Source organism: Nelusetta ayraudi, unplaced genomic scaffold, assembly GCF_046127955.1.
Source record: "Nelusetta ayraudi isolate G7.1 ecotype Tasmania unplaced genomic scaffold, CSIRO-AGI_Nayr_v1 ptg000018l, whole genome shotgun sequence".
In the NCBI taxonomy this organism is placed as follows: domain Eukaryota; kingdom Metazoa; phylum Chordata; class Actinopteri; order Tetraodontiformes; family Monacanthidae; genus Nelusetta; species Nelusetta ayraudi.
In genome coordinates, this window is record NW_027466068.1 from 3,749,125 (window position 1) to 3,774,391 (window position 25,267).

Here is a 25,267-nt window from a genome sequence, read left to right on the forward strand (position 1 = left end):
GAGTGGGCCAATAAACTAAGGGACAAACATGAACCTGTGACTTTTAGTAAATGTTGGGGCTTGAAAAGCTTCTGGAATTATCACAGGGGCAGACAGAATTTTTATCTTATTTCCAAAATGTATATATAATTTAGCTTTTCTTTCATCTCCACCGGTGCAGGGTTGTTGAAAAGGCTTTTCATTGGCCGCTTGGCCACCCTGATACAGCACTGAAAAAACATCTTTGGATCTATACTTAGCCCTTTGTTGACAGCATTCTGTAGAAACATCCTGTTTTAGCTTCCTGCTAAAGTTGATGCCTAATTGTACCTTACACACGTGTAGATGTTTTGTGTCATTACAGAAGGCTAAATACTAGAAGTGAATGTTTTAATTCACTTTGAGGAGGAAAAAAAGCTAGAAGAAACAAAAATAAATAATCACTAACTCTCCTCATGTTTGGGAATTCATTGGCAGCCTGGAGACCTGGGACCATGAAAGAAACTTTAATGTAATTGTGTTCGACCTCAACAGGACCCAGAAAGATGGAGAAGAGAAATAGAAAACCTTCAGAGGGTTTCCTTAATATCAGGATGAACACAACTGTAGTTTTCTGCTTGTTTATTTTGTTGCTAATTATTATTACTACTTGTTACATCCACATTTTTATTGTAGCTCTTGGTGCACTCAGTCTTTTCTGTTTGTATGTTATGTCTTTACCTGTATATAAAAATAAGTGTAAAATTTAAAAAAAAAAAAAAAAAAAAAATTAAAAGGAAGAAGGAAATTGGACGCTATGTGACACCTTGGGCTGCTCATCTTTCTTTTCCAATCAGAGCTCTACTTCCTGTTTATACGTCATGATCGCAGGATTAAAAACGATCGCGAATCGTCAGATTAAAAATGAAAGCCACACGGTTCGAAACCAGCCAAATAGACATAATCCGGATGCGTTTTGAATAGCGTGGCGGTGACGTCACTGTCCACAGTTTTGGCAGGAGAAAATAATAGAAAATAAATAAAATGATCATTTCCTGTTTTAAAACCGGTCGACTGATTTTATAAACGCATCAGACGTGAATGTTGTGTGACGATGACGCGGCCACAACGATGACGTCACGATTATGGTAGTTTTTTTTGGTTGGGGGCGGATCCGGCGGTCACGTGACGCGAGACGACCGCGGCGTTCTGTCGCGCTGCTTCCTCCTTCAGCCGCGCGCGACGCATCTCCTCCACTCGGCTCGCGGCGGCTCAGGGATGATCCTCTACCACACATATATACACACACACACACACGCGCGCGCGCGCACACAAAGACACACACCGGCGCTAGGTCGACGAGCGAACCCTGTCACGTTCGCCACCTTGGACGCTCGCAGACGGCTTGTTTGTGCTTCGTATGTGTTCGTCTGTAAACAGTAGTTAGTGTGTTAGTGACGTCACTCGGCCGAAGGATGAACAGCATTAAACAGGTGCCTTCACGCGTCAAGAGCCGCAGGACCGAGGCCAACCTTGGCGCCGAGAGGGAGCATTTTGACAAGCAGCAGGTACACACACACACACACACACACACACACACACACACACACACACACACACAGGGCGACCACTCTGGTGCCATATGTGGGGTTTTCCGTTTTTTTTTTTTTTAAAGAAATGCGTACATTGAGCATTGCAGTGCGACTGGTTGTGTGTGTGTGTGTGTGTGAGAGAGAGAGAGTGAGGTAGGTAGCCACCGCGCTCTCCATGGTTCCACCTCTCCAAATAACCAACTACTCGCTGCTGGTCGTTAGTAGCAGGTCAGAGCAGAGGCGCAGCGTGGACAGAGGTCTTTTTTTTTGTACATATACTAGATTAGAAAGAAAACTAAAAACCCCACAAACAAAAATGAATGAAGAAGTCCTCATTTGTCAAGTTTTTTTTTTTTTTTTTTAAAAACAGTTTATTTTATTCCAAAATCGTGTCTCTGTGGCATAAAGTAATCAAACTGCCACCTTACACACACACACACACACACAAACACACACGCGTGCACGCACACAAAATGACGAGATGCAGATAAATGTAACCACAACTGAGCATAATGTAACGTGTTATCACACATCCACACTCATTCCTGGTTGCAGTCTGGCCACTGGTGTCATGCTGATCTCGTCCTTCCTGTTTCGCCACTTTTCCTCCCTGCCACACTTTCTGCCTGCTGGGTTTTTTTGTCTTTAAAAAGGAGTGTGTAGTTCAAACTACAGACACTAATTCAATGATTTGTGTGACTTCACCCTCCTTCCATCGTTGCCCCACAGCAGTTCAGAATTGTGAATATGAGCCAGATGAGCAGTCATGTCCGATCGAAGCCAGAGAATAAAAGCTCTGAAGAACACGCTGCTGCTGCTGCTGACAGTTTAGACGTCCAGCGTTAAATTTATTTTGTTATCTGAAGTGGGCATGCCCTGTATATCCCTCTGTTAATGTTTTATTTGTTTTTCCCAGCACCGGCCTGTCCTCGGTTCACCCTCCAGCCCACGTTGAAATGCTAAAGCATAAAAATGACAGCTGTAATGAGCACTATCTCATTTTTATCATTTGTTTTATTTATTTATTTATTCCCACCGTTAGTCACCCCCTGTCCTCCACTTGCAGCTCACCCGCAGGTTTCCACCAGTTCACAGTAGGTGTTGACTCGCTGCTTTTAAGTAATCGTAAGCATAAGTTTGTCCTTTGCTTATGTGGTTGAGTCGCTGTCGTCCGTCACTGCTGCTCAGCTGCAAGAGCAGCAGGCAAATCAGTCTGAGGAATGTCTGTCTGCTGCTGATTGAGTCAGACTTATTAGTTCTCGTCAACCTCAGCTGAAAGGCTCAATCGACCCCAAGTTGTCCAGGTGTTGTACGTTGCAAGTCTGAAACCTGTTTTTAAAGGGACGATTGGCCAAAAGAAAAGTTTTTTCTACTTTAGTGGATGCAGTGATGTTGTTGTCCTCCGCGTAACTGTTGTTGTTCTTATGGACAGTAAGAATATCACACAGGCTTGAAACACTGCAAGTGAAAAATGGTATTTGAATAAAAAACAAACAATGAACTGATCCCACGTCACTGCTGCTGTCATTGAGGTAATCAGAAGGTGCCTGAGTCTGCTTTGATCCAATCAGTGAGGTTTCAACCCTCTTTTTTTATAAAAAAAAATGTTTTACCCATAGTAGCCACGGTTCTGGTGAGGGTGCGAGAGATGGACCAGGGCCTGACAAAGTTCAAAGATTCCGGCACGACTTTGAAATTGCTTTTTCAAAGTGACTTCACACAAGCAGCTCGCTGAACCCCCCCCCCACCCCCCCGCATTCTTTAATAGTTGATGCTTTTCGTTCTTGTTTTTTCTTTCCGCGTGGTCTTTCCATCCAAGGAGCTCCAGGATGACTCCTCTGTGGTTAGAAATGTCCCACGAATGTCACCTTAATCAACAAAATGGCCACTTTTAAATGGCTGATATGCTGATTTGGGTCAAACTTTCTTTCTCTTTCGTGGCTGTTCAATTGTAAAAGGTGGCGGCCGTCACTTTATTTTGTCTTTCAATCCGTCCGATCACACGAAGCAGTGCTGACTCATTCAGTGCCCTCCGTCTCTGCTGCAGTCCCTCCTGTATATGCAGACCTCGGTACCAAGGTGAAATGCCTCACACAGTGCCCTGTGTGTGTGTGTGTGTGTGTGTGTGTGTGTGTGTGTGTGTGTGTGTGTGTGTGTGTGTGTGTGTACAGTGTGTTTGCTTTTCCTGGGTCTTGTTGCCTGAGTGAGAGAGAGTGAGCGAGAGTGAGCCGAGGGGGGGATGGGAGTCCTAGAGGGAAAACACAGTGGCCGAGTGGGAGTGAAACTAGAAGCACTTTGCTTGACGTAGTTTCACACCAAATCCTGAAGCGTCCGATGTTTCTGCCTCATGTGTCTGTGAGTCCAGTCTGATGCTGTCTGTCCACAAACAACAGTCTCCGAGTCAACTGTGTGACTATTTCCATCATATGTTTTCCGGTGCTGGGATTTTTGGCGGGTTTTTTAACGGTGGTTTCCTGTGTTACTGTTGGAGTAATAGTTTTATGGTGTTTTTTTTTTTTAAGGAAAGGAAGACAGTATTTCTGCATTCTTTACCCAGGCGGATGGATGAGGTCTGTGGTTTTCAAGGTGAAAGCGTCTTCATTGCAAAGTCATGACAAAACACTGATTTCTTCTGCAGCTTTTGCAAACTGGCTCACATTATAGTAATGGTGAGGAAGAGGAGGCAAATGATCGAAGAATAACACAGCCACAGTGTGTGCAGTTCTTTTTTTTAATTTTTTAATTTATTTAATTTTAGAGTAGCCAAGAATAATATCCAACATGTCTCAGCATTTATATCCCCCTTTTATTTATTTATTTATTTATTTTTAAAAAGGTTTTGTAGCAATACAGAGTGTTGCATTATGCTTCCTGTCAGTAGCAGGAAGCACATTAGCATCTGTTTTGGGTTTGCCATGTTCAAGACGCTGGCATATTTAACATATGTTTTTATCAGCGTTTACATGGTACGAGTCACTGCTGCATCATTTTTTGTTTTCTCCTCGTTCATGTATTAGTATTGGGTTGATGGTGATATTGCCTAGGTCAGTGTATTTCAACCTATTTTTGAGCCACCACACATTTTTTGCAAAATCCCGTGGCACTCCACCAGCCGAAAAATATAATAGAATGACACTTTTTAGCCTAATTATGACAATATGGTCTCTTCATTTATTGATCTTCACTCAGTGTGAAACCTGGGAAACCTGTTTGGATGCAAAGCTGATTTCCTGGGAGAGACTGAGGGAGGAAAACAGACTCGCATTTCTTTTCGAGCACAGTCACTCCGCAATGGAATGTTATTATGATGTTAATTCTAAAAATTATCCAATTTCACTTCATTCATATCAAGTGAAATTGGATAATTCTTCACAGCGCACCTGACATGAGAGCTCAGATTAGATGTACTTTATTAATCCTTTACTGGAAATTAAATTATAAAATTAAATTTTCTCACAGTACTCAACAGTTTCACACTGTCCTACGTTAATAAATTCCTGACATTTTCCCGCCGCTAACTTTAAGATAATAGATAGAAACAAGCACTCCCAAATAAAAAAAGATTAACATTAAAGAGGGGCAGGGCCAGGCATCTACTGTACTTTCTAACCCATCTGCTGCTGCATGAAAAACTTTGGAGATTTCACTCAGTAGCAATTAGTGCCACGTGTGCATAACCTGCGCTAATGTCTCTGAGCGACGCCGGTGGCAGTGTGACCTCGTTAGTCAGATCCTCCGCTGCAGTCTGTTGAATTAAGCTGATAAGGACCTGCAATAAGTGCTTTTGCCCTGGACACGGTGGGCGCAGTGTGCGCAGTGAGAGGCAGTTCCAGTTCCGGGGCGGCGTCCGTCCGCTCGTTGATGCTTTGAGTCACACACGCCACTCGCCTCCCCACTCGCCTCACCTCGCAGCTGATGGATGCGTTGCTGAAGAGCAGAGAGGAGAAGGTGAGTGTGTGACTGGAGGCTGCAGTGTGTGGCTGCGCTAACGCTAGCTGGCATGGGACATTACAGCAGGCCGGCGGGGATTAGAGCAGGCTTTCCCTCCCTCTCACTTGTCTCTGGGTGGGGGGGAAATTAGTGATGCTTTCAACGGGATGCTGCACAAACCTGAAGCGCAGTGGGCCACAGTAGTCAGACTGATTCCACTCCAACTGTAGAAAATCTGGACAATTGTTTAGCTGTGTGTGTGTGTGTGTGTGTGTGTGTGTGTGTGTGTGTGTGTGTGTGTGTGTGTGTGTGTGTGTGTGTGTGTGTGTGTAAACTGCTAGTTTTTCTTGTCCACAAGCTAGTGGTGAGAGGCCTACAAATGGCCGGAATGCCCAAGCCATATACGGAGGAGACGATGCTTTCTGTATCCTGTGTGTGTGTGTGTGTGTGTGTGTGTGTGTGTGTGTGTGTGTGTGTGTGTGTGTGTGTGTGTGTGTGTGTGTGTGTGTGTGTGTGTGTGTGTGTGTGTGTGTGTGTGTGTGTGTGGCGGGCTTAATGTCAGTAGTAGTAGTCGGGCTTAATGTCAGTAGTAGTAGTCTATGACCTCACTGCCCAGTCGCAGCATCTGCCCAATGTTTTCCATTCATTTCATTTATTTTATTTATTCAAACAGGTTTAGAGGAAAACATGAAATAAATAAAATATGTAACCATGTTTAGGCATTAAAACGCAAAGACAACAACTCTGTAGACATGAAATAACAACCATACCTCATCAACCTCATTTCGGCCTGAGTTAACCTAAACTAAACACAAAGTCCTCCTCAGATCGCCCAGACACAGATATTCACACAAACCCAGCACATCAGATGTTGCTACATGAGAAACATGTCCATTTGTACCTACATACACAACATTCAAGGGGGCAATTCAACGGTTAAATCCTCAGCTGTTGTTAGCAGAAACAGACAAACTGGACCAGTCAGACCTTGAAGCTCCATTAGCCACTGAAGGTGACGACTCGAGGCTCCCAGTCGCAGCGAGCGGCGGGAAACTGGCCGCCTGTGGGAGAAACGACGGCCTCGCGCACGACCTCGGTCCCCTGCAGTCCTTCCTTTACGTCATGGCACCTCCAGGGGGCCACACGTCCAGGTGTGAAGAAGTGATGGTTTCAAACTGAAGAGAGCTTGGCCAAGGTGGACTTCCGACCTTCACCAGGGCTCCAGCATCCTGGTCAAGGTCAACCAGCGCTCTGCTCAGAGCTCCCAGGACCTGATGTCTTGGTGGTCGGTGCTCGAGGCTTCCGCTGTGCCCTTCAGCAAGGATTCCAGAGTCTGTCTGTCTCCCTATCTCCTCTCTCTCCTCTCTCTCTCTCTGTCTCTGGGTGTCTCTCTGCCTTCGCCCTCTGACTGACTGACTGACTGACTGACAGTCGTTATCAGTGGGTCTCCCTGCAGCCTTGGCTGCTCAGCGGCCATCTGTTGAGGCCTCAGTGCCAGGCTCTGTGTGCCAGTAACACCCTCCACCCCCACCCCCACCCCATCCTCCCACACCCCCACCCAGTCATCAGGCTCAGCTGTTGGCCCTCTACCCCCCCCTCAGCCCCCTCGGCCCCACCGCCCCAGACAGACAAACCGCTCATTGTTGCCCAGGCTGCCACTGCATGCACGTTCCCTCAGTGTCATCGGTTGGTTTTGCGTCAGAGGCTGGGTGGGGGTGGGAGGGGGAGGGGTTCCCCCGCTCCTCCATGGTGAACCCCTCTCTCACACTCACCACTTTGTGTTGTCGCTGCTGCTGTTGCTGCTGTGGTAGAATGACTACTGCTGATATGTAATCTAATGTCAAATGAGGAGGGGGGGGGGGGGGGGGTGGAGGAGGAGGAGGAGGAGGAGGAGGAGGAGGAGGAGATGATGGCTGAGTCCATGTTGAAAGTCAATACAGATGAGAAGAGCTGTGCAACCTCGACCAATGGCCAAAACAAAGTATTGCAATTGGCTTTGTGTGTCCACGGTGCATTTCTGCCCACGAAACAAACCTCAGGGCACCCCGAGGTCAGTAGATCCACGTCATTCACTGCTGCCAGCTGTGAGCTTCAAAGAATGGCAGAGTTGCAGCTGGACTCAGTTGTATTTGACTAGTGCTTTTTAGAAGAAGGAGAGGGAGAAGAGCAGGAGGAGAAGACCAGCAGAAGAGGTAGAAGGATTTTAGATTTTTTTTTTTTTAAATGAGCATTTAATTTCCCCTCTCATTCAAATAATCCAAGCAACATTACACAACTGAAGAAGAAGAGGAAGAAGAAGGAAGAGAAAGAGAAGAAGACGAAGAAGAGGAAGAAGATCTCTTTTATAATACTGCAGGAAAACAACAAACTCATTTATACTGCGAAACCCTCAACAGTGTTGTGTTATGATGACAAAAGTTCACACAAGTTAGTATTGTGCTTGACTGTTGACTCTTGTAATTCCTTTTGTATATACTGTACATACAGTATTGCACTTTGACCACGTGCAGCAGAAACAGTCCACTGTGGATTTAACCGTCAGGGTGACATGTTGCCCCGCCACTCATGTGAAATCTCTGCTTCAATCAGCTGATCAACACTCTGCTTACATCTCATTTTAGTTTTCCTCCTTTTTTCCCCCACTCTGATGTCTGACTAAGATGTTTTTAGAAGACATTCAAACACACTCAATCAGAACAAGGTTAAAACGTTGTTTCATTTCTTCAGTTTTTGTTTTTGCACCACTGCTGCACAGTGATCCGTGTAATCACATTCTCTTCTTCATCATTATTTCTTTTCTTCTTCAGAAATGCGCCTGGTCGCTTGAAAACCTTCCGTCTATTTTCTCCCAGACATGAACGTGAGACTTGAGTTGTGTGTGCGGTGAAAAAGTCACGGCGGTGTTGGTGTCAAGACTCTGGATTAAAATGACTGTCGGCAGATTAAAACCGAGCAAAGCTCCTGACCTGTAACCGGAACATTCTACTGCGAGTCCACAGAGACAAACGGGGAGGACAATAGCACCTGCTGCTGCTGCTGCTGCTGCTGCTGCTCACTGAAATCCATTCCTGTCTTATGCAACTCCAGCCCTCCCTTCAGTTGACTTGTACTTCCTGCACGACTGGTTGGTTCCAGCTCAGCCCAGGTGTGTGTGTGTGTGTGTGTGTGTGTGTGTGTGTGTGTGTGTGTGTGTGTGTGTGTGTGTGTGTGTGTGTGTGTGTGTGTGTGTGTGTGTGTGTGTGTGTGTGTGTGTGTGCTCCAGCGCCACTCTCCAGTTGATAAGGAACGGAAAATGAAAACGTTAATCGTTCTGGCAGAAGGCTCTTTGTACCTGGGCGGCTGCCGGTGATTGTGCAAGAATTAAGATGCCAAGTTGTTGTTTTGTTGTGAATTGACTGTCAAATGTCAAACCGTTTCAAAATCAGACTCGGGTTCAATGTCCCCGTCACTGTGTGAGTGTGTGTACACTGTGGGCGCCGCCGTTCCCGTCATTTTCCTGCAGCCTTTATCTGACTCTTGTCTCTGACTCATCTTGGTCTGTATTTAGCTCCGGATGACTCATGGATTTTGACATGAGGTCTTTCGTCAGGCCGAAGACTCGAGGTGATTGAGTGGATGAATGAAGAACGTAAGACTCATGTCTCCCCCCTTGTCTCCCCCCTTGTCCCCCCCCCCCCCACACACACACACACACACACACACACCTCCCTCCAGCTGAGCAGCATCAGCAAGGCCATCAACTCCGCCGAGACGCCTGTGAAGGAGAAACATGCACGACGTATCCTTGAAAAAGGAAAGGAAAAAAAGACACGCTTTTACTGTGAAAGTGCAGAACCAAGGCTGATTTTATTTTACATTGTTGAAGGTCATGGTGGGCCGCATCATTTGTTTGTACCGCTCATATTTCATGTCAAAACTCCCTTCATCTAAATCCATACCCATCTTTCCCATTGTGTTCAAAATTGTCAAAAATATGTATGTATATTTTAATAATTATTAATTAATGATCATGTAATATATAGAAATATATTTGAAAAAGATATTTTAAAAAAATATATTAAAAAAAAAAGGTGCCGAGCAGAGGAGCAGTGCGAGGAGGAAACGGGGTGAAGCAGTGGGGTGCTAGTTCGTCCTTAACGTCGCGACCACAGGGATCATTCTGGGGACTCACCGGGAGAAGGGCGCCTACACCTTCTGGTCCTACGCGCTGGGCTTCCCTCTGCACAGCAACTCCATCCTCAGCTGGAAGTTCTGCAACGTCCTGCACAAAGTCCTGCGGGACGGCCACCGCAATGTAAGTCCACCAAACAACCAACCAACCAACCAAACCTGGTTCTGGCTCCCACGGCTTTGATTGATTTTTTTTTTTTTTGGCATCTTTTGTTACTGTTTTTGGCTTTGCATTCATTCATTCACGAATCAATTTGTGCATAGAGTTCAGTTTCCATTTGTGCAAATGCTTCGGGATCTCTGAAATCAAATGAAACGGTTTGATTTAACTCAACTCGGTAAGCATTTGGTTTTCGCAGTTCAGTTGTTAAGTTTGTTTCCTTGGCAGGTCCTTCAAGACTGCATGAGGCATCATGGCTCCATTGTTGAAATCGGCAAACTCTGGGTGAGTGTTTGCATCACGGCTGCATTAATCACATATTTTACGTCCCGCTCCATAACATGAGGAAGCTCCGTCCTTGAATTGTGACCGGTAAACCCTTTTGTCCGCTGCGGTGTTCAGGGTCACCTCCACGACCGGTACGGACAGCTGGTGTCCATCTACTCCAAGCTGCTTTGCACAAAGATGGAATTTCACGCCAAGGTGGGTCGTTTCTCTCTTGTGTGTCTTATGCCACAAGGCAGTGTTTGTTACTGGGGTGGGGGGTGGGGCAACGGGCAGGGTGGAGGTTACGGAATGAGGGATTCATGCTGCTTGTTTACTCCTCCCTCCCTGTTTAGCACCAGGAAATCCCACCGAACCTGGAGGTCACAGACGAAGTCCTGGAGCGCACGGCCGGAACTGATATTAATAATGTGTGAGTTTGCATCCACTTTATGTTGCAGCTGCTCTAAATTAAAAACCGGGTGACTGGACCTGCTGCTGCCGCCGCTGCCGCTGCTGCTGCCGCTGCTGCTGCCGCTGCTGCTGCCGCCCCTTTTATCCTCTAGAGCAGTGGTTCTCAAGTGGTGGAGTCTCTGGACCCACATTTATTTTTCCTTATGTGTGTGTGTTTATGTATGTATATATATGTATATATGTATATATGTATACATATATACATGTATATGTACATATGTGTATATATATAGTATATGTAATGTGTATATGTACATATACATTACATAAATCTTTTTTTTTTTTTTTAAAGAAGAAGGTAACTGCCCTCGAAGCCACGACCCCATCCACTTTTGGGTCGCGACCCACCCGTTGAGAACCGCTGCTCTATTCCAGCTCCTGAATGGGGCCTCTTCTCTGCCTCTGACCGAGGTATCAACTTCTCTCCTGCAGGTTCCAGCTCACGGTGGAGGTGTTTGATTACCTGGACGCCGAGCTGCGACTGGCTGACACAGGTGAAAGCTAAACCCTCCCGCTGCCTTTCACCTGCCCTGCTCCGCCGAGGAGCAGAAACCTGAAACACGTGAAGGAGAGCAGTGGCCTGCTCACACGATCCGTCTACGCTCAAAGGCCAGAGGCCTTTCCGTTGTTGCTTTTTCAGGCCATGTCCTGTTAGAAAGAGCCATCACTTGGCCCAGTTTGTGAACTCGTGCTCGCTTCATTTGTTCTTTGTCCTAAATTGGTTTTAATTGTGGAGGAAATGCCAGCAGTTAGAGGCATTAAGCTGGTTTCCTCCATTCCCACTGCACTGGAATGTCCCTCCTCTGTCTGCTGGGTGGAGGCCGCAGCCATGTGTTGACATCACAAACAAATCTCGCTGCCGGTCTGTGAAGGAAATGGACTTGTACTCAGTTTCAGGTTTTACTGCAACGTGCTAAGAGGTTTTTGGTTTGTTTGTCATTGTTAACAAATAAGAACGAAAATTATAATTTAGAAGAAATACTACTTTTATTTTATACTCTTGGGTTCTAAGAATTTGTACAAATTGTGAAAATAATTCAATACATTGGAATACTTCTCAGGACTATGAAGGTTAAAAAAAAAAAAAAGTGGTCAATGAACTCCCCAGAAAATCCACCTTCTCCTCCTCTTTCTATTTTGGCTACACTAACCTTTCAGAAAATGTGCTTAAATCAGCCCTTGGTGATGTCATAAGCGGGCACCAACGTCTCAACTGGTACCTTTCACTGGGTTCGTGACAGGAACAAACACCTGCAGCCAGGTGTAAAATATATTTTAAAATATATTTTAAAATAAAATATATTTTATTTCTTTTTAATTCTTCTCTTTCACACACTGTACATACTGCTGTAACTATGAAAATTTTTGTTAGTGTGGGATATATCAGCGTTTCTCAACTGGTGGGTCACTGAGCTGTTTTGATTGGGTCATGGCTTTGTGGGTGTCCTTTTTTTTTATTATTTAAAAAAGGAATTTTAAGCTATATATATTTATTGAGGAAATGATATTGCAGGGCAGAATATTCAATTCAGTAATTTCAATAATTTATTTTTCTAGACGTGATAGAAAGTGGCCGAGTGCTTTTTATTAATAATAAAGTTGGGTCGCGACTTCATCATCAGGAAATAATGATGTGGATCCGGAGACCCCACCGGTTGAGAACCGCTGGGATCAATAAAGGCATTCTTAGTTCTTCTTTCTCCTGATGAAGCCGGTGATGAACTGAGATGTTCCTGTCTCTTCTTCCCTGGCAGTGATCCGGCAGCTCAACACCTCCATCGCCGTGTCCACGCTGACCTCGGGCCAGTGTCGGCTGTCTCCCCTCATCCAGGTCATCCAGGACTGCAGCCACCTCTACCACTTCACCGTCAAGCTGCTCTTCAAGCTGCACGCCTGTAAGAGCTCAAACCCCCCCACCCCCGGCCAGAGGTCACCGTTCTGGATGCGTCTTTGATGGGGATGAATTTGTGTTTTTGAAATTGTTGTTGTTGTTGTTGTTGACTCCAGGTCTGCCCGCCGACACCTTGCAAGGACACCGCGACCGTTTCCACGACCAGTTCCACAGGTGTGTCATCCACAGTGTTGGGATCAGCTTTTTTTTGTGCAGAGGAAATGTGCAACACAAGACAACACAATACAACACAACACAACACTGCTTTGCCCGCCGCCCATGACATCATTTGGCAACAATGCAAATCAGAGCCTCCCCCGCCTGCTGCCCTTTGTGCCCTTCCAGCAGGCAGGGCAGACACTGTGGTGTCAGAGTGAAGAGGTGGAATAAATGCTGCTGTTCGACCAGGGGTGGACAAACTTTTTGACTGGTGGGCCACAATGGGTTCTAAAATGTGACACAGGAGCAGGAGCAGATGGATGGAGTGTTCTGGTGACCCACCTCATAGGAGAAAAAATATATCATGTATATACAGTACATAGATATGTAGAAAACGTGCTTTAATGTCAAATGAAAATGAAAAAAAGCAAAGTTGCAACAAAATGTGTCTTTGAAGCCCCACCGTATTTAGACCTGTACTGAAATAACTCTTAAAACACTGAAAAATGGATGAAATACAGCTATTTTATTACTATTAATATCATTTCTTAAAATTTGGCGGGCCGGATTTAAAAGCTTAATGGGCCAAATATGGCCCCCGGGCCGTAGTCTGCCCTTGCCTGCGTTAGCCTTTTAACATGAAATAAAAGAATATATAAAAAAAAAAATGGAGAATGCATCATCATGCATGAAGCTGATAAAAAATATTTAGAGCAGCCGCAGTTGGATTGTTTTTTTCATTTTTCTCAGTGAATGAATTGAGATGGATGATGTTCTTGCCCTCTGTCCCGTAGCCTCAAAACCTTCTTCAACAAAGCCAGAGACATGATGTACTTCAAGAGGCTGATCCAGATCCCCAAACTGCCTGACGTAAGAACTCACAGGGTCGTGACCTCACTGCTGAGTCACAGCACTGCAGCGCCATCTATGCTGTTGCTTTTAGTATTCTCATTATTATTACTGCCATTATCAGGCTATTATCATGGCTAGGAATGCACCGATGCCACTCTTTTACAGACCGATCAGAGTACGAGTACTCACTGATACCGATACTTAGTATGGTCATTACACATTATAGAATTATTTAGACTTTAATTGAACAACATTCCTCAGCATGTTTTTCTAGTGTCACTGCATTACAAACACAAATTCAACAACATTTTCGTGTACATACAAATATAACTGGTCTTAGTGTTGTAATATCGGCATGCATTTTACAAGAACTAGTAGAGTACTCAGTATCGGTACCGATACTGGTACTGGTGCATCCCTGGTTATAACCTATTTCAGCCACAGACTGCACCAGATGTTTCGTAAAAAAACAACACAGTGAATTTTAATTGAGATTTTTAACTTGTCAGATGTTGTATTTATCATTCATCTTCTTTGAAGGCGTGTGGATAAAGTGACATTACAGTGTTCCAAGTTATTCAAAAAATAAATAAATAAATGAATAAAGCAACCGTTCCTCTGCTTCTGGTCCCTCAGTCGCCGCCCAACTTCCTGCACGCCGCCTCGCTGGCCAAACACGTGAAACCGGTGGTGGTCATTCCCGACGAGGACGAGCCGGAGCCGCAGGACGACGACGACGATGAGCCGGAGCCCCTCATCGACGTCAGTGACGCACCCGTGTCCAGCCTGCAGGCGCAGCCGCAGGTAGGTGTCAAAGGTCAACGCTGGTGCTGTGAATGAATGATGAGATGGTCGAGTTGTCAAATGTTGTTCTGTTTTTTTGTTTTTCTTTTTTTTGTTCTTAGTTATTTTATGTGTTGCTGTGGACAGGACTGATGTATTCTACATCTGAATCTGAGTCTTGGGTTTAGTGAATTCAGTGAATTAACTGCATGCAACCCTCTGTAAGGCCAGGAGGGGCGCCATGAGCGGTGACAGAGTAGCCTGTCCCTGTTCGATGTAAATGAATAATAATAAAGTGTGTTTTTTTGGTAGTCAGAGAAACATATAGTGTCACTTTAACTGCATCCGGGAGACGTTTTGTGTGAGCAGATCTTTTCTGTTCCTCCTCCTCTTTCAGCAGATGGACATGTTTGACCAGGCGTTTGGGCCTCCCAACGGTGGATTTGACGACAGGTGAGTTGTCTCTTCACACACACACACACACACACACACACACACACACACACACACACACACACACACACACACCCCGCTGATGCCCCTGTACATTTGTGTCTTGCCAGAGATCTCCAGATCGAGAGCCTGAAGAGAGACCTGGAGTTGCTGAGAGTGGAGCTGGAGAAGGTCAAGAGAGAGGTAAACAAACAAACAACAAACTGTTCAGACGGTCGAGGGAATTGATATGTATGTGCAAAGGAAGTTAGATGATGTGCAGCACCTGACATGTGGAATGTGGCACACTAGCACTGAATGAGTCAAGAGCCCATTCATTGGGGGGGTTTTAGGAGTGGTGTCCTTAATCCGACCAATGAAAAGTCTCTTTTTTTTTTTTGTTCTAATGCTCTGAGTGACACAAAGGAAGTAAAACCACAGGGGGGATGAAGAAAATGTGACTTATCATGAAGGAAATGTTGATGTTGATTATGAATTTAGAGAATAAGAAGATTTGGATGAAAAAAATAAATAATAATAATAATATATATATATATATATATATATATATATATATATATATGTATATATATATATATATATATATATATATATATGTATATATATATATATATGTATATATATATATATATATATATGTATATATATACACACACACACACACACACACACACATATTTACATATATACCCACATATTTTCATCTAAATCTTCTTATTCTATAAAATTTAAATTATAACGTGCACACCTCAATCACCAGCAGTTCAGTTTCTGACAGAATACTTTATTTTTGTTGCATGTTGGCTTTCTTCCGAGTACAGTACACACACCTTTCCGGGGTTGTTCTGTTCACCCCTTACTACAAGCAACACGAACATCAACAAACAGTGGAACACAGACAAAACTGAAAACACGTCAGGAATGTTACAATATGAATACGAGTGTGGTCATAAACATATATATACATACATATTTCCATGCAGGCTCAACACTACATCACCCAGCTCAAGTCCCAGATCAACAGCCTGGAGGCAGAGCTGGAGGAGCAGCGTGCACAGAAGCAGCGGGCCCTGGTGGAGAACGAACAGCTTCGCATGGAGCTGGAGGCCACGCGGCACCGCAGCCTGGAGCACGAGAGCCTGCAGAGCACCTTCTTGGAGGCAGAGAGTGAGGCCACCACCACTGACTCCTCCAGCTCCCCTGCTATTGCTGCTGGACTGACCACTGTCCTCTCCTGCTCCTCTGTGCAGAACGGTCCCAGTCCACGGAGCAGAGGTACAACAAGCTGAAGGAGAAGCACACCGAGCTGGTGACCAGCCACGCCGAGCTGCTGCGGAAGGTAACGACGGACCGCCCAGGTCCCATTAAACCAGCGGTCTCACCCGGAGGGCTGGAATAGGAGCTGAACTGGTTGAACTGGTTGGCAGAGTGCAGACACGGTGAGGATGCTGTCGGCCACCCAGCAGACCCAGGACGAGGTGGAGCGGACCAAGCAGCAACTGACCTTCGAGATCGAGCGGATCAAGCAAGACAGCGACATGAAGGTGCACCTGGAATCTCTTGTTTACTTACTTACTTCCTTCCTTACTTACTTACTGAATTATTTAAAGACAAGCAGCAGCAAAATACCAAACACAGTTACTATTTACACAGATAAAACACAAACAAATAAAGTACAATGAAACAGAAAAAGTCAGAAAGCAGGTTACGACAAACAACATACCCATGTCATGGAGTTGACCTTGAGTGACCTCAATTTAGATTTAAAAGTCCTCAAAGAAATGAACCCTGTTAGGTGCAGAGTAGACAAAAGGCTTTTTCACCCTGTTCAGTATTTGGGCAGATGGAACAAAAAGCAACTTTTTCTTGAGAAATCCTACAAACGTTGGAGGGCAGTAGGGCAAGTATTGTTTTATATATAAGCTCACTGTTGAGGGGCGGGGGGGGGGGGGGGGTAGTGATGATGGGGATGATGAGGACAAGGAGGATAGTGATGGTGATGCTGGTGATGATGATGCAACAATACCGGGTTGTTCTCTGCAGGTGGAGGAGCAGAAGTTTGAACTGGAGCGGCTGCGGAGGGAGCTGGAGGAGAAGATGGCCGAGGCGACTCGGATCAAGGCCACCCTGCAGAGCAGCGAGAGGGTGAGCGAGCATAGCCCCTGACCTCTCTCTCTCTCTCTCTCTCTCTCTCTCTCTCTCTCTCTCTCTCTCTCTCTCCATTTCTCTCTCTCTGACGCTCGCAATTACATGCCCTCTATTTCTTTCTCTCTCTCTTTTTCTCTCTTGCGTCCTGCCAGACGTCGGAGCAGGCGAGCAGCTCCATGAAGGCCCTGCAGGCCGAGAAGGAGCGTCTGATGCGCTCGGTGAGCGAGAGGGAGGCGGAGCTGTCGTCCCTGCGGCAGGCCTCGCAGGCGCAACAGTCGTCGCTGCAGCAGACGCAGGAGAGGAACAGCCGGGAGCTCGGGGAGCTGCAGGGCAAGCTGCAGGAGAAGGTCAGTGGGAAAGAGGAAGTTGAGGGAGGGCAGAAGCAGCAGCAGCAGCAGCAACAACTCAATGGTATTTAGTAGATTTCAAAAGTGTGAAAACAGTCGTGATCTTATATTTTAAGGTCTTTGGTAAAGTAGACTGTTGATAACGTTTATAGTGAAATAGAGAAAGTGGCCCTGAACGCATCGTGTCTGTCTGTCTGTCTGTCTGTGTGTGTGTGTGTGTGTGTGTGTGTGTGTGTGTGTGTGTGTGTGTGTGTGTGTGTGTGTGTGTGTGTGTGTGTGTGTGTGTGTGTGTGCGCGCTGACGTTGTCCAGACGGGTCAGGAGGAGAAGCTGAAGCAGAAGCTGCTGGAGGAGCAGTTCCTGCTGCTGCAGGGCACCGTGGCCGAGGCCGAGAACATCATCCAGGATGCGGTGGCCAAGCTGGATGATCCCCTGCACATCCGCTGCACCAGCTCTCCAGGTCAGACCCCCCCCCCCGACCCTTTTAATCCCAGTGCCGGCTTTACCAGCGAGCGCAGCATGAATAGAATGTGTAAATATTGTCAAATCTTTTTCAATCCCCGGCATGTTTATCCGTACACTCAGATTACCTCATCAGTCGGGCCGAGGCGGCGCTGGGCTCCGTGGACAAAGTGAAGAGAGGTCATGCGGATTACGTGCGTGACATGGCGGGTGAGTTGGCCGTCGCTCACCTGCAGCTTCACACCCTCGATGACCCAAAACATGAGGTCGATCAATCAATCATCATTTATTCTTAAAGCGCTAAATCACATCCAAAGACTTCTTAAAGTGTCAGAAAAAAAAAACAACTGATCCTCCTGAGCAGCAGGAGGGCGACAGTGGCCAGGAAAAACTCCCTTTTTGGAAGAAACCTGGAGATCCAGACTACAGAAGGCGCTCATTTGGTGAAAAGGAAATAGAAAAAATTAAGAGAGAGAGAGGGAAGTAGAGTGTGTTGCAGGGTGAACGACCAAATACATACAGAGCTGTAATAATATAGTTATAGATGTACAGTATATAAAGAAATAATTCAACACAGAAAGACTTGCTTAAGTGATAAGACGTATATGAATATAAACATGTATATGTATGTAAATAAATGTTGTTGCGCAGTTATACATCAAATTATTATAAAATTGGATCATTATAATTTTTTTTATAAAATACATATTTTTTTAAATTATGCAATTTATAAAAAAATGTTTTTATAATATTTAAAATCTTGTTGTTTGGCGCCGCCGCTGTCTGCTCTCTCGCCTCCAGATGCTGGAGGCCTGGTGAGGGCGCTCACCCACTTCTCCCACCTGGCGGCTGACACCATCGTCAATGGCAGTGCGACCGCTCACATGGCGCCCACCGACCACGCAGACCGTAAGGAAACGCTGCGGCCCATCCTCCTCCTCCTCCGCCTCATCTTCCTCCCCTTCTTCTTACACTGATATGAGACTTCACAACAATGCATTTATCTCCCTTCACCCACCGGATCAAATACGCGTTTGTAACAAAAGGAGTTTGTCGTTGATCGGCGTCCTTTTACACCCCGCAGGACTAACGGAGAACTGCAGAGGCTGTGCCACGCAGAGCCTGCAGTTCCTCAAGGACCTCAAGTCCAAGAACAGCCTCCAGAGGGCAGACCCAGCCTCCGTTCGCATCATAATCCAGAAAATCCTTCACCTGGGTCAGGTGAGGAAGGACACTTCAACTATATTCAGCTGATGACAGTGTTGAAAAGTGAACAGAGATTTCGTGGCAAGGAATATTTGGTACTATTATCTTTCTTGTTCCTGTTGGCATTATTGAATTAAAGCCTCCTGTCATGAATTTAAACCCGTCTTTATCCAGCCAACCTCTGTCAGCCTGTTCTGAGTAAAAAAACAACAACATTAATTGCCATTATTTACAATCACACCGTGTTTTACCGTACTGATAAATACCAGACGACGCCAACTTGAATTGTTGCCTTGAATTGAATCACTCTCGTTCATTCATCAGAGGTAATCTCTGTTATGTAACTTTGTTGTTCCTTTTTTTAGTTAAAAAAAAATATATATATTAATATTATTTTAAATCTGACCTCTGCAGGAGCTGAGGCCGAAAGGCATGGACATCCGTCAGGACGAGCTGGGAGACCTGGTGGACAAGGAGATGGCTGCAACATCAGCTGCTATTGAGGAGGCTGTGCGAAGGATTGATGTGAGTCCGTCTGTCAATCTCAATCTAAGACGGCCTGTTATTAAAATCAAGTCATGTGCTGCTTCCTGGTTGAAGGTGTACCTCCAGTTGAAAAACCAACGGTTTCTCATGACGCCGTGATTTGAGCGTCCCCCTTTGAAATGTGTGTGGATAAAAAAGCCCTCAGGTAGTTTGTTTTCATTGAGCTGACTCCCCAGTTATTTACTTATTTTAAATTCATTTGGAAGAATTCAAAGGTCCAGTGTGTAATATTTGGAGATTTTGAAGAATAAACTGCAACATCAAGTGGTTGCAGCGTCTTTCCCTCTCTCTACCCCTCCTGAGCTTGCCAGTGGACTACGATGGCCTGCACACCCAAACCTGGATACCTCATCCACCTTCTTCTTCGTTGGTTTATTTGAAGATGCAAGCGTTCGGCCTTTATATGAAACGCACTGTCAGGGAGCTGGATTGTCCACACCAGGCTTCCTTAGAAATATGGCGGTGCAAGATGGCAGCTAACTGGGAGCAAGACCCTTGATCTATGGACATTCTTAAATATAAATATAAGAACTGCTCTCAGGGAAAGAAAACCAAATTACTTTTATTGTACAGTGATTATACACTTTTATTATGTACTTATGGGCAGTATATTAACATTTTTCTAATTTAAAATACATAATCTAATGTAAATATATAATATAAATCAAGCTAAATATTACACACTGGACCTTTAAGGCCCTAGCTGGAGACTAAGGCTGACTTTGTGCCATCTTGTGGTAGCTAAGCAAATTGCAGTCATATGCAGTGCTCTGCCTGTGGCCATGCTGTCACATTAGAACAACAATGAACACCTATCAGGCTACTGGGCTGGACCACCCGTCCTGCAGGAAGCAGACAATTTCTGTCTGTCTCTTTCTCTCTCTCTCCCTCTTTGTCCCTCTCTCTCGCTCTCTCTCTCTCTCTCTCTCTCTCTCTCACTCAATGCAAACAATTTTTTTCCTCCTCCCGTCAGCAAATTCCCTCCGTGAAAAGCCACCCTGGTGATAATCTTTGTTTTCTGATGTGCCACATGATCGCTCGTCTTCCTCAACTGTGCAAATCCGCATTCTGCACCCTCGCTGCTATTGTACTATTACAGTTTGATATTTATCGTTGCTTGCTCTGGGGGCCCCCTGGTTTGTCTCTGATTGTACAAATCGCTTTGAGGCGTCTCTGGATGTGATTTAGCTTAATGATTATTGATTAATGATCATTTATCACCAAATGCCAATAACAACTTTGCATGTGATTGAGACGCAGCGTTGGTCTTTACCTGATGAGTGTCGTGTTTGGTTGTGTGTTCAGGAAATGATGAATCAGGCGCGACAGGACACCTCAGGAATAAAACTGGAGGTCAATGAAAGGTTTGTAACCTTGTCATTCATATCATATCCGCAAAACAAATCTTGAGTTATATCCTCTGTCTGCCCCCTCCTACGGTTGAGGGGGCAGACATTTTTGCTGACTTACTGAAGAAGGAAAAAAAAACGTCACTCACTGTTTATTATTCATTACTTTGCAGAATCCTCAACAGCTGCACAGACCTGATGAAGGTGAAGACAATTAAACCAGTATCCTCTTTTTATGACGTCCATGGATTAAAAGAAGAATATTGTTTTTTTTAATTATCTCCACCCCTGGCTGTCTTGCAGGCCATCCGCATGCTGATCATTGCATCCACAGACTTGCAGAAGGAGATTGTGGAGGGCGAGAGGGTGAGGAGTCACACGCTACGCTCCAAAACTGACAGCTGGGTGTTTTATTTTCAACGGAGCGGCTTTCGTTTGCCATTTCTCTCGTCTCGCGTACGGTGGGAAAGAAAAAGCCGCTCAGTGCGACTGACATTATTGTTTTGTTCTGCTGGTTGAAGGGCGGAGCCACCATCAAGGAGTTCTACGCCAGAAACTCCCGCTGGACCGAGGGACTCATCTCTGCTGCCAAGGCTGTGGGATGGGGAGCCACAGAGATGGTGTAAGAGTGTTAAGGCTCAGTTTCATTTTAGCACAGATTAAATTTTAGGCTGATTATTGGTTTGAGAGTCCAGGTCGGGCTCTTTTTTTTTATAAATAGATTATTTTTGTACGAATGAAACGGGGGGTGTTTATTTCAGCTACCTGCCCTTTTTCCCGAAGAAAAATGAAAGAGAAAATTACTGATAATGAGCTCCCGTTCTTGATGTTTGTAGACTGAGAAAGGATGCCACTTAACTGTTGTTTTTTTACGGTTAAGTAAGATTGTTGAGACGTACAAGGGTCCGCTAGCAGCGAGGTTTGCGTTATTGAGTTGATTGAGTTGCGTTCACTCGTCCCCCTCGCAGGGAGTCTGCTGACAAGGTGGTGCTGCACACTGGCAAGTACGAGGAGCTGATCGTCTGCTCCCACGAGATTGCCGCCAGCACTGCGCAGCTGGTGGCCGCATCCAAGGTAGGAGTCCCACTTCAGCTCAGAGAGTCACATGTCATGTGTATCACGAGGAATAGAGAAAGTGTAAAAGAAACAAACAAGTGGCAAGTTCAATAGAAGTTCTGCAAAATTAAAAAAAAAAAAAAGATTCAAGCGTGGCAAGTACAGATAAGGCTGTTTGAAGTGTTAAGACAATATAATATAATATGATATAGTTAGTTGCAAACAATGGAATGCAAAATATAAAACAGTACCACAATAATGCACACACACCTATATATGTAGATATGTATATATGTATGTGTATATATACATATGTGTGATAATATACATATATATACTTTGTATATAAAAGTATATAAATATGTTATTTCAGAAAGGGCCTCTCATCAAACACGCCTACGTTGCATTGAATTGTGAAGTGTTCTAAGTGAAGTGACTCATTCAGTGACTGTGTCAGTAGTTCAGTCTGTCTGTTTGTCTCTACAAACGCTGTCCTGCGCCCGCAGGTGAAGGCGGGCCGCAGCAGTAAGAGGCTGTCGGTCCTCCAGCAGGCGTCTCGCCAAGTCAACGAGATGGCAGCCAACGTGGTGGCCTCCACCAAGACGGGCCAGGACAACCTGGAGGAGAAAGGCGAGTGCCGTTCCATCAGATCGCGCTCTCCCTCCGTCCCCCGCGCCGCTGAATCTTTTGGTTTTTGTTTGTTTGTTTGTTTAAATTCTTGTAACTTCTTCGTTGGCAGAAACCATGGACTTTTCCGGTATGTCCCTCATCAAGTTGAGAAAAGAAGAAATGGAGTCACAGGTGCGTGAAGAGAGTACACCTTCAAGTTTTGGATTCGCAGCTCCGCGTTGATTGAGTTGTTTTCAGCTGCCTCTTCTGAGTGTTGAGGGACTCAGCAAGTCATTTGAATGGCAGGAAGAGTGAGCACGAGCGACTGCAAGGGCTCAAAGAAGCTCCACAGTGTAGATGCTCCAATGGCAATTTTGTTTTATTTGTTTTTGGAAAATATTTTCTCATTGTTTAAGAAGAGTAATGGGCAGAAACAAAAAAAAAAATTCTAAGTGGAAAGACTCCTAGCTGACATTGCAGTTTATTGCTTGTTGCACCTGCAGTGACAGGAAGCCTCCACCGACTAGTGCAAAAGGAAGTGGAGAAATCTGATTGGCTTTGAAAAAAACAAATAAAGAGGGGACATTCCCTCTGGCATTTTCAACGACTCTGGCCGTGACAGCTTGTTTCCTCCTCCTCCTCTTCCTCATCTCCTCCTCAATCTCATCCCCCCGCAGGTGAAGGTCCTGGAGTTGGAGAGTCAGCTGGAGAACGAGCGCCTGCGGCTGGGCGAGCTGAGGAAGAAGCACTACGACATTGCCGGGGTTCCTCTGGATCAGATGTCCGAGGGCAACGGAGACGCCCCCGCAAGGCCCAATCCTTCCACCATGTCGCCCAAACCCAGCAAACCAGCGCTCATGAAGAAACCAGCACTGGCACAGAAGCCCACCCCGGGGCCCAAAGTCATGGTAAGAAGATGTTTCAGAGCGGTGTGTGAAATACAGGAGGGTCCGGGGGCAGGAGAAGCAACGCCCCCCAACCCCAACCCAAAAGCCTCAAAGCAAAAAATTTTCAAAAAGCTGAAAAAAATGCCTTTAAGATCAAGTGTAATATCATTTTTCTTTTTTTTTATAAAAATGTTAAATATTTTCATATTAAATTTTTTAAATATGATATAGAATATTATATTGACAGGTATTTCGCACACTGTTTCAGAGGAATCGGACGTTTATGGCAAATCATGTGGCCGTCTTGTTTAATTGTTTCTTTTCCTTTCTATGTTGCAGTTCAAATAAGGCCTTAGAAGAAAAGGAAAAGGAGAAGGAAAGGGAAAGTGGACTGCAATGTTGATTGGGAGGAAGACCTCTTTGTGAACATGTGGTTGCTTTTCCATTGCCTGCTGACAATCCTCCGCCTTCTCCTTTGGCAACTTCCTTAATCTTCCCCTTTTCTTTTTTCACTGTTCTGTTTCCTATGTTTGCCAAAATGGACCAGAAGCCTGAGGTGTGTTTGTTTTTGTTTGTTTGGGTGGTTTGTTTGTTTTTAACTTCAATGCTGACAAGCAGAATAATTCTAATTTTGGCAACAAGAACAAAAAAGGTTTCATAGTTATAGCTTATATTATAAAATAGTGTGATTTTTTTTTTTCTTCCCCTCCTTGACTTTAGATTGTTTGGATAATCTTTTAGCATTGCGCCTGCTTTTTAGAATAGAAACCCTTGATGATAATCACAGTGTAACAGCATATCCTGTATATCCGGTATGTCAAAGGCTTATTTGGAGTCTCCTGATAACCATTTTGCACACACATGTTCATTTTTTGTGATCACTTTTTTTTTTTGTTTATTTATGTTGTGGTGGGTGGTAGATTTAAAAAACGAAGGAAAAAAAAAACAACAACCTGGGAGTCTTCTCATGTTTGTTCTTGTTACTGCACAACTTTTGTGCACTGTACCTCCTGGCTTTGCCTTCACCGTGGACAGCAGCTTTCTTTCCCTACAGCCCTCAACTGTCTCAGAGGCCTTGAAATGTTCTGTGCTGATGTTTTGGAATGATACCTTTACGAATGTGGAACTCACATCATGCATAATTTATATCTCAGCTCTTGAATGTCCCTTTACGAGACAAACCTCTAGACTGCTGCTGTGTCAAAGCATCTGTATAGACTTAAATGTAATGCTCGTGCACAAATATGGAACTGTAGGCCTCCATCATATCGAGGCTACTTTCAATCTGTTGGAATTTAGGGTTAGTCCAGCAACATTAAAGTGTTGGACTCCTCCAGACACTCTTTTTTTTCCTCACAGGGTCTTAAAATACTTTTCTGTTCCGTCTTTCCTCTGTTTGAATTGTCTTTATACACTCAGATCTATTAATATATTTTAGTAAAGATGATGGTGGTTTCTCCGTGTGAGAAGTGTACATGTCAGACAAATGAACAATAAATGTTTGAATTTTTGTGTTGCTGTGATATTTTTTAAGTTTTGGCCGAGTTTTTCTTCTTCTTTTTTTGCATTTGAAACAATTTACTTAAAATTCATGAATGTGTAATGTAATCAAATGTTTACTTTTTTTTTAAGATGCACATACAACATAACTGTAGGGTTTATTTCAAGGCACAAACCAGTGTCAGATTGAATTAAATGCATGATACTTCTTAAATTTGTACTATACAACAAAAAACGTATTCAAACATGATTGGCTTCAGTTACTTTTTAGTTAATAATAAAAATAATTTACCATGTAGACGGGAAAATACTTTTGAAGCAGGATTGACATAGAACGTCATGGGTATGTTTTATGGTCATGCGTTGTGCGCACGATCACTTCGAGTTAATATAGTAAGAGCGACTGAGGCCTTCAGGAACAGTTTGACACACGTCTAACCCGTTTTGTTGAATTTTCTTGATAAAGTGTTTG

The 25,267-nt window shown here is 44.6% G+C and overlaps 1 protein-coding gene across 2 annotated transcripts; it reads left to right on the forward strand.

Moving 5' to 3' along the window:
* Nucleotides 1–1,181: 1,181 nt before the first annotated feature.
* On the forward strand, nt 1,182–24,805 carry hip1rb (huntingtin interacting protein 1 related b). 2 transcript variants are annotated; one of them, XM_076025912.1, is made up of 32 exons: nt 1,182–1,526; nt 9,195–9,258; nt 9,632–9,774; nt 10,039–10,095; nt 10,213–10,293; nt 10,431–10,507; nt 10,981–11,042; nt 12,303–12,443; nt 12,556–12,613; nt 13,393–13,468; nt 14,087–14,254; nt 14,634–14,686; nt 14,797–14,869; nt 15,670–15,853; nt 15,937–16,025; nt 16,114–16,230; nt 16,730–16,831; nt 16,987–17,181; nt 17,493–17,640; nt 17,766–17,852; nt 18,444–18,551; nt 18,727–18,863; nt 19,263–19,373; nt 20,700–20,758; nt 20,917–20,947; nt 21,047–21,109; nt 21,265–21,365; nt 21,712–21,817; nt 22,306–22,429; nt 22,539–22,600; nt 23,086–23,316; nt 23,635–24,805. In XM_076025912.1, the coding sequence occupies exons 1-32, from the start codon at nt 1,434–1,436 to the stop codon at nt 23,641–23,643; spliced, it is 3,210 nt and encodes a 1,069-aa protein (XP_075882027.1). In that variant the 5' UTR covers nt 1,182–1,433; the 3' UTR covers nt 23,644–24,805. The 2 variants fall into 2 exon arrangements, with proteins under 2 accessions (XP_075882027.1, XP_075882026.1); XM_076025911.1 differs by having other exon boundaries at nt 1,183–1,526; nt 14,631–14,686.
* Nucleotides 24,806–25,267: the final 462 nt, after the last annotated feature.